This window comes from Nannospalax galili, unplaced genomic scaffold, assembly GCF_000622305.1.
Source record: "Nannospalax galili isolate Female #2095 unplaced genomic scaffold, S.galili_v1.0 scaffold47, whole genome shotgun sequence".
NCBI classification, from domain to species: domain Eukaryota; kingdom Metazoa; phylum Chordata; class Mammalia; order Rodentia; family Spalacidae; genus Nannospalax; species Nannospalax galili.
In genome coordinates this window covers 1,978,079-1,986,627 of record NW_008357641.1, presented here as the reverse complement: position 1 = coordinate 1,986,627, position 8,549 = coordinate 1,978,079, and the positions used below count along the sequence as shown (strand labels likewise).

The following is an 8,549-nucleotide window of genomic DNA, read 5'->3' as shown; positions in this document are numbered from 1 at the left end:
AGAGGGAGGGAGGGCAGTTACTGTGGCACAAAAGATCACACCCACCCACAGAGTTATCACACAGTCACTAGCTGGAATAGACTAGCAGAGAGGCTGGGCTGGGCTCACCCACTCGCAGCCCACCTTCCCCTCTACGACTATCCCATTAAGACTTCTCACGATCTGGCCCCCAGGGTTCCTTTCCTTGTGCCTCAGTTTCCTTATTGAACTTTAGGATTCCTTTCCTCATGCCCCCTGAAACTGGCCAACCAGGAATGGGCCGAGCACCGGCTAGGGCCAATCAATCAGAGCCGGAGTGCAGTTGGCCAACTGGGTTGGCGCGCTCGTCCTCCAGGTTCTGCTCCTTAAATGAGCTACACTTCCTGGCCCTGGACGAGCCCCCTCCAGCGACGGGGCTGCATGTCCCTTTTAAAACGCAGAGCCACGGAGGGGCGGCTTCCGGGAGGAACCAATGAGAAAGTCCCACTCGGTCTCCGCTCCACCCACCTCTGGCTGAGGCCTAGCGAGCTGGACTGTGGCCCCTGAGCGGCGGGGACGCCTGGGCACCTCTGGGCCTTGATGCCCGCACTCCTCTCGGCGGCCGTGGCTGAGATGCTGGCCGGCTGCATGGCCCTGAGAGGGATCTCTGCGCCGCTGCTGTGCCGAGGGCCCGGCCTGCGCCTTCTGCGTGGGTGGGGCTCGGCGGCCGCGCACACTGGTCAGTGCGGGGCCCCCGATGGGGCAGGGCAGGGGGGCACTAGGGGCCGGGACACTTTCTCAGGGTGACTTTCTTGTCCTGTGTTTGCAGAGAAGGGTAGAAAAACACAGAGCCGATCGGCCAAACGTAAGGACCCCACCTCCCATTCCCCGCCCCTACCGTCCAGCTGTTTGCCTGAATCTCTGAATGCAGGGCCTGCCGCGAGGGGAAGTCAGGCTGTGCCCAGGGTCAAAGTAGCGGATGTTTGTCCATGCGGAGCCGGAGAAGGGTCACCTTTGTTACTCATTTGTTGCCGGCGACCACAGAGAGCAAGATGACGGGAATGGATACAGCTTAGAGGTCTGGGAGGGGAGGGCGCTGGACTGAGCTGAGTTCACTCTCCATGTCCCACCCAGCCTGTCGTCCTGAGTTTGACTGGAAGGACCCACTGTTGCTGGAGGAGCAGCTGACTGCCGATGAGAAACTCATCAGGAATACGTTCCGCAACTACTGCCAGGAGCGGCTCATGCCTCGCATTCTGCTGGCCAATCGCAATGAAGGTGCCAAGCTGGGAGGGTGGGAACCCTGGGCTCCCCACCACACATACCCATTGCTGTGCACTCACTCTAGTTCTGTCCCTGGAATCTGCGACTTCCAGCAAGCTAGGACAGGGCCTGACTCTGGCGTCTGTCCCTTTACAGTTTTTCACCGGGATATCCTATATGAGATGGGGGAGTTGGGCGTGCTGGGACCCACCATTAAAGGTAAGGCCATTTCTGTGTATACTCTGCAGCCTCCCCTCAGTGTCCTGAATCACTTCCCTTTACCGTGAGCCAAAGCGTCCCATCTGTAAAATGGGGGTGGTTATCCCTCCTGAAGCAGCTGTAGAGATTATCAAAGTTCCAGCCAGCTCAGCCCCTGCCAACTTCTGGAGGGCACCATTCTAGCTCCTCAGTCCCTGGTCCCAGCCCTACTCCTTTCCTACTACACTAGGGTATGGCTGTGCTGGGGTGTCATCTGTGGCCTATGGGCTCCTAACCCGAGAGCTGGAGAGGGTGGACAGTGCCTACAGGTCAGTGATGAGCGTCCAGTCCTCCCTGGTCATGCATCCCATCTACACCTACGGCAGTGAGGAGCAGCGGCAGAAGTACCTGCCTCGGCTTGGTGAGCCTGTGGGGCCTGGCAGAAGATTGTGGTCTATAAATCCCACTGTCCCTGCAACCTACCCACTTTCCTCCAAACCACCTGTGCCCCTGCCTGGCCCTGGGGCTCAGCTGCCAACCATGAGTCCTTGCCAGCTCTGTCATCTTCTCTCCCTCTTCCCAACCCCCTCTTGACTTTACCTCTCTGGCTATCATCTCCCTTTGGATTTGTTTCCTGTGCTCCACATCCCAGTTCAAAGTTTAAAGTCTTAACTCCCTCTCTAGGTCCATGAGGCACACGAGCAGATCGGTGGGACCTTTCCTTTCTATCTTTGGTCACTTTTTTTTTGAGACAGGGCCTCTGGCTGCCTGGCACTATATAGACCAGGCCAACCATGAACTCATTTGCCTCCCAGTGGTAGGACTAAAGGTGTGGGTCACCATGCCTGGTCCTCTGGCCACTTATTTTTTTTCAGACAGAGTCTCACTATGTGTCCCTGGCTGGCCTGGAACTCACGGAGGTCCACTGTCTCTGGCTACTCTTTATTGCTCTTCCCTGCCTGGCTCAGCTATTTGGGATTCTCTAAACATAGCACTGTGGGACTGTTATGCCCACACTTTCAGCTAAACTTCTCAGTGTCCTTCAAGACAGATCAACTCCTTCCTGACTTCCCTCCCATCATTACATTTTGATTGTGGCCAAGATCATTTCCTCAGCTCCTGGAGGGTCCTGCCAACAGGGCTGGAGTTGCCTTGATCACAGGCCTGGCTTGGTGGAGAAGCTGATCATTTTTGAGGGGATAAAGGACCTGGCAGCCTTGTGACCATCTTATACTTGCAGCCAAAGGTGAACTTCTGGGCTGCTTTGGCCTCACAGAGCCCAACCATGGGAGTGACCCTGGTGGCATGGAGACCAGAGCCCGTCATAACCCATCGAACAAGAGCTACACACTTAGTGGGACCAAGACCTGGTGAGGGGCCTGGGCTGTGGCACATGACAAGATGGGTTGGGAGGCAACAGCCAGACCCCTGCCTTGCTGACTGTCCTGCCCCCAGGATCACCAACTCGCCTGTGGCTGACTTGTTCATAGTGTGGGCTCGGTGTGAAGATAATTGTATTCGGGGCTTCCTGATGGAGAAAGGGATGCGGGGTCTCTCAGCCCCTAGGATTGAGGGCAAGTTCTCTCTGCGGGCCTCGGCCACTGGCATGATCATCATGGATAGTGTGGAGGTGCCTGAGGAGAATGTGCTGCCCAATGTGTCCAGCCTGGCGGTATGTAGTGGACACTTTAAATTGGTGTTGGGTCACCTGGTGGCTCACCTTTCTCAAGTGGGGACCAAACATACATAATCCCTGGGCTTCAGGCTTCTGGCTCATAGATGTGCTAACTGCACCTCTAGATGACCATCTTCCTCATGCTGGCTCTGTCCAAGATGCATGTGGGGCCTGGTCTAGTTTCCAGTCTGTATGTGGGGGCAACTTCCTGTCTTGTCAGGATCCTGGATCTGAGCCCCCTGTGATTTAAAATAGCTCTATAGCCCCCCCCCAACATCTGGTAGATGGGTTCCACTTTTTCATAGTTGGTTCTTCTCAGGCTCTCAGCTGACTTGAGGTCCCTTGTCAACCCTACAGGGTCCCTTTGGCTGCCTCAACACTGCCCGGTATGGCATCACCTGGGGTGTTTTGGGAGCTGCAGAGTTCTGTTTGCACACAGCCCGGCAGTACACCCTGGACAGGTGTGTAGGAGCTCCTGCAACACCTCTTGGGGGTGTATGTGGACAGTCTTGGGCCCACCTTGTACCGCAACAGTGATTTCCCTAGCCCCCACTCATGAGGTCTAAGTTCTACCCCCTGTGAAATGGCCTGGATGTCCCAAGCAGTGAAAAGTTGAGCTAACAGGGCCAACATGAGCTGAGCGCACTGAGGCACCCTGGGAAGGCTCCTGGGAACCACAGGTCCCTGACCTGACCTTGCCTGTTTTAGGATCCAGTTTGGTGTCCCCTTGGCCAGGAACCAGCTGGTCCAGAAGAAACTGGCAGATATGCTCACTGAGATCACACTGGGCCTCCATGCCTGTCTGCAGCTTGGCCGCTTGAAGGATCAGGACAAGTAGGGGCCATGCAAGAGAGGGAATATGGGGAAAACCTGGGGCCCTTCCTAAAAAGGTCCTTCCCAGCCAGTGGCCCTAGGGACCCAAGCTTCCTTGCCTCTGGGCTGGACCAGGGATATCCTTGTCAGCCAGGAATCTTCCCTAGCCTGTGCTGGGTGTGTTCAGGGCATGGGGGACCTAGTGTTTACAGCATATGTGATACCCCCAGGGCCACCCCAGAAATGGTCTCACTGCTGAAGAGGAATAACTGTGGCAAAGCCCTGGACATTGCTCGCCAGGCACGAGATATCCTTGGGGGAAACGGGATTTCTGATGAATATCATGTGATCCGCCATGCTATGAATCTGGAGGCTGTGAACACTTATGAAGGTGAGAGCTTGACCCTAAACTGGATGAGGGGTGTCAGACAGCAATGAGGAGGGATAGCACTTGAGTACTCCAGCTATCACCAAGGAGCTGCCAAGTCATGCCCTGTCCTTCACCTGGAGTTACTCACAGGGACGGTGTGAGTGAAATGCTTCAAGCACTTAGAGGTCAGGAATGTGAGCCTGTGGGTACTTCCCACTCCTCTCATTGTGCTGGGGCAGGAAGGGTCCAAAGACCAGGGCACCCAGAGAGAGCTGTGATTCCTGGGGGCTGGCAGATGTGAACAGAGAGAAGCAGCACATGGCCATCGCTCCCCTACTTCATGTTCAGATAAAGTGGAAGGCAAAGCTCTTTGTATCTCACAGCTGGTTGTGACTCACAAGGGCTTGCACCCCTGGCTTGGTGGGAAGACAGGCTTGGAAAAAGACAGCTGTGAAAAATTATTTAAAAGCGGGGAGGGGGCACCATGAGAACCTGAGATCAAGTCCCTAGAACCCATGTAAAGCCAGTACCCCCAGTGCTTCTAGGTGAGTTGGGAGGCTCTCACACCAGCTAGCCTGGCATACACACCAGTGAACAACAAAAAAAGACTGTCTCAAAATGGAAGGCAAGGACTGACACCCAAGGCTGTCCTAACACGTGTGTTGTCACACATGTGCATCTGCACACATATCCTATAAATACATATTTTTAAAAATCCAATGTGATCCATGTAGAAATGAGGACACTAGCTTCAGGGACAGAAAGCAGTATGATGTGGGACGTCTTCCCTACCTGCCCCAGTGACTAAGGAATTGAGCCGAAGAAGTCTCAGAGCCTTAAATGTTTACCTCAGGCCACTCGGTGGAACATTCCAGAAACAGGGAGAGGGAGGGGTAGGATCCTATAGTATATGACCTGAGCCAGCAGAAGGGCCTTCTCAAGATTTTTATCCAGTTGTGAGATGGGTTCAACTTAGGCTTTTTTAAATAAATGCTATCATTTGACTGTGTAAAAGAGAGAAACCATGGTTTCTGTGGTTGCCCCTGAAGCTGGTGGGGAGCAAAGGACCATGTTTTCACATAGTTATCAGTCTCCCTGACTCTGGAAGGAAATGTGACCAGGGTGAAAAAGCAAATATTTAATCAACTGCAGGTATGTTGCCAGGTGAATTTACTAAAGCAGAGTCTGCCAGGGGCTAACCTTGCTGCACTTTGGGGGTTAGGCACAAGGAATGCTCAGTTACAGAACTATAAAAAACAATCTCAACATGGTCCAAACAGTGACCTCTTCTCTTGGCGGCCATCATTAAGATGTGAACCTCTCAGCAGCAGTCAGCACTCACCATCTTTGTAGTTCTGCTCTGAAGTGGGAACCTGGGGGGATATGATTTGTTACTTTAAAAGGAGGTTATGAGCTGAAGACTCCAAACTAACTCTAATATTCATCGTCTACAGGTACACATGACATTCACGCTCTGATCCTTGGGAGAGGAATCACAGGGATTCAGGCGTTCACAGTTGGCAAGTAAACTCACTTCAGCAGAGGGCCTAGAGACTCTGAGGCCCTCCACAGAAAAGTTCGGCTGGACCCATTGTGCTCTGAGTTTACTCAGGAGGTGACAGAGAGACCCAGCTTTGATGCTGGGAAGACACCGATTTTAAAATACAGTAATTTCAGCCAGGCTTGGTGGCACATACCTTTAATCCCAGCACTCAGGAGGCAGAGGCAGGCGGATCTCTGTGGGTTCAAGGCCAGTCTGGTCTACATAGAGTGCCAGGACAGCTGGGGCTACAGGGAGATACTGTCTCAAAAAGACGGAAAAAAAAATTTTCCTTTTGGAAGCCATTCAGATATGCTCTGAGAAAGAAAATGGAGTTCTCTATAAGGTGCCCCTCAGCCCATTTTTAATTGTGGATGAGATCAGATGCCATCGACCTAAAATCAGGAGCTTCTTAAGCCTGGTATAACAAGGCAAGGACAGTGACGCAGAAGCCACTGCAGTGAGACAGAGCAGACTGTGAACACGTGCACTGGAGTTCACTGAGTTCACTGTGTACCCTCCCACTTCCATCCCAAGGACAGTGCCTTATGTATGCTGGACAGCACAGCAGATAAGGGAGAAGAAAATAAAGAGCCTGCACCTCACTCCTGGGTTGGGCCAGGTTTACTGGTAACCATGGAGAGGTAACTTGGGGAGTTTCCCCCAGGAGAGATGAACATGCCTGGGGGCTCTGCCTCACTGGGATAGGGGAGGGACTCTGATCTGGACATTCTGATTGGCAAGGAGTACTTTGTCCTTTTCTTCATGACACAGCTGCTCACATAGCAATGACATGGACAACTGGGCTTCTCAGTCCAGACACAACCATGTGACTGGGGACCCCAAAGAAGGTAACTGAGCACAAAGGGCTTTGCAGAGATGGTGGCCTAATGGGCTGGGACCAGCAGTAGGGATCTGGACATTGTTTCCTAGGGTTGGGGTGGGGCTCAGTGGCAGAGCACTGAGGCATGTGCAGGGCCCTGGGTTCCATCCCCAACACTGCAAAAGAGAAAAAAATGTCTTAGTTGGGCACGATGGCACACATCTTTAATTCCAGCACTCAGGGAGGCAAAGGTGAGATCAGGCCAGTCTGGCCTGTATAGGGAGTTGCAGACCAGCTAGGGCTTACAGGGAAACCCTGTTTTAAAACAAAAACAGAAGTCTGGTTCCTGTCCACATTTACTCTCTGTTGAGCTATCATGTCTCCTTCCTCATGGGACACCTCTCTACACTTGCAAGTGTCACTCCTACCTCAGCCTGCACACACAGGTCCTTGTACACTGTCTCCACAGTATGGCAGACTTGTTTGAGCTCCATTTCTAGGTGGCTGATCTTTGCCATCTTCTGGGTGAATTCTTGGAGTCTTTCCTGAATGATCTTGCTGTGGTGGCTGTACACCTGGTACATCCTCTCTTCTAACTTCTCTGTCAGATCTGAGACCTTGCAAAAAGTGTTCATGGAAAGTCGGTGTCATCACCAGAAATCTATTCATTCTAAGTAGAGCTCTACAATTTCTACAATCAGATTAAAAGGATACCAGGAGGGGCTGGAGAGATAGCTCAGTGGTTAAGAGCACTGGCTGCTCTTGTAGAGGACCTGGGTTCGATTCCCAGTACCCACCTGGCAGCTAACAACTGTTCATAACTCCATTTCCAGGGGATCCAATGCCCTCTTCTGACCTCTAAGGGGGCATTGCACAACACAGGTGCACTTATCTACATGCAGGCAAAACACTCATACACATAAAAAAAATAAATAAGAGGGTATGAGGAGACAGGGTGTAGTTTCTTATGCCTTGCAGCCTTTTACCCTAGCACTCAAGGTAGAGGATCTCTGTGAGTACAGCCTGTTATGTAGGGAATTCTAGGCTGGTCAGGGCTATGTGATGAGACCCTATCTTAAAAACGAACAGGGACATAGGCCCTTCCTTCCCTTTTATATAAAGAATGTTTCCTCTCCCTCTGGAGGATGGTCACCTTGATCTTGAGGCTGTCCCTGAAGCTGGTCATGAGGGTGTGGTCCTTTTGCCTGCTCTCATTGATGTTTTCAATCAGTTCCTGGGCTTTCTTCTTCAGGATTTCAATGCTGGAGTCCAGAGAAGAGAAGGGTCCTGGCTTCCCTTCCAGTGTGGGCTGCTGGCAGTTGGCACTGAGGTGGCAATACAAGAGCTAAACTCTGATTTGTCAAAATACTGAAATCAGTACCACATTCTCTGAAGAACGACTGATCTAAGCTGCAGTGGTAGTGTGCTTAACATGCACAGGCCTTGGGTTCCATCTCCAGCGTGCAAGAGCATATGCGTGCACACGCTCGCTCACTCGCGCTCTCTCTCTCTCTCTGTCTGATTTGAATAACTACACCGGATAAGGACTGCCTGGGTCACTGCCTTTGTGGGTGACAATTTTCCTGTTATTCACACCTTGAGACATGGGGACAGCCTCCCACATTTCATAAAACTAAATATCCCTGTAGTTCCAGAACAAGATCTGTGCAACCCAAATCTCACCATTGTTCTATTACACAAACTGGCTTCTCTGAAATAAGCACTTCCAATACCAAAATCTGAAATTGAAATTCCAAAATCAGAGGCCTTTTGAGCTAGAGTTTAGGATTTTGGAGCATTTTGGATTGGAGAGTTTCAGATTAGGATGTTCTTGGCAAACATTAAACTAAAAAAAAAAAAAAAAAAAAAAAAAATTTTAAAATTTGAGGGCCTCCTTTCCTTATCTTTT

At 51.7% G+C, this 8,549-nt stretch overlaps 2 protein-coding genes across 4 annotated transcripts in view; one reads left to right on the top strand and one right to left on the bottom strand.

The window, feature by feature from the left end:
* Window positions 1–483: 483 nt before the first annotated feature.
* On the top strand, window positions 484–6,422 carry Gcdh (glutaryl-CoA dehydrogenase). 2 transcript variants are annotated; one of them, XM_008855464.3, is made up of 11 exons: window positions 484–697; window positions 788–823; window positions 1,093–1,236; window positions 1,378–1,440; window positions 1,670–1,840; window positions 2,660–2,789; window positions 2,875–3,091; window positions 3,452–3,555; window positions 3,803–3,928; window positions 4,138–4,298; window positions 5,732–6,422. In XM_008855464.3, the coding sequence occupies exons 1-11, from the start codon at window positions 559–561 to the stop codon at window positions 5,803–5,805; spliced, it is 1,365 nt and encodes a 454-aa protein (XP_008853686.1). In that variant the 5' UTR covers window positions 484–558; the 3' UTR covers window positions 5,806–6,422. The 2 variants fall into 2 exon arrangements, with proteins under 2 accessions (XP_008853686.1, XP_008853687.1); XM_008855465.3 differs by lacking the exon at window positions 788–823.
* Window positions 5,404–8,549, bottom strand: part of Syce2 (synaptonemal complex central element protein 2) — a 15,072-nt gene continuing 11,926 nt past the window's right edge. The window contains exons 3-5 of one of the 2 annotated variants that reach the window (XM_008855467.3): window positions 7,794–7,965; window positions 7,069–7,257; window positions 5,404–5,650 (exon numbers count right to left, since the gene is read on the bottom strand). In XM_008855467.3, coding sequence (XP_008853689.1) covers window positions 5,609–5,650; window positions 7,069–7,257; window positions 7,794–7,965 — 403 coding nt within the window. In that variant the 3' untranslated portion in view covers window positions 5,404–5,608. Of the gene's footprint in view, window positions 5,651–7,068; window positions 7,258–7,793; window positions 7,993–8,549 lie in introns of both variants that reach the window. The other variant, XM_008855468.3, reaches the window with a different exon arrangement.

Bases quoted from the DNA above. Each gene is read 5' to 3' on its own strand.
- Gcdh (XM_008855464.3), top strand. From the start codon at position 559: ATGCCCGCACTCCTCTCGGCGGCCGTGGCTGAGATGCTGGCCGGCTGC. The intron at 2,790-2,874 runs GTGAGGGGCCTG...TCCTGCCCCCAG, and splicing joins CTTAGTGGGACCAAGACCTG to GATCACCAACTCGCCTGTGG. The intron at 3,929-4,137 runs GTAGGGGCCATG...TGATACCCCCAG, and splicing joins CGCTTGAAGGATCAGGACAA to GGCCACCCCAGAAATGGTCT.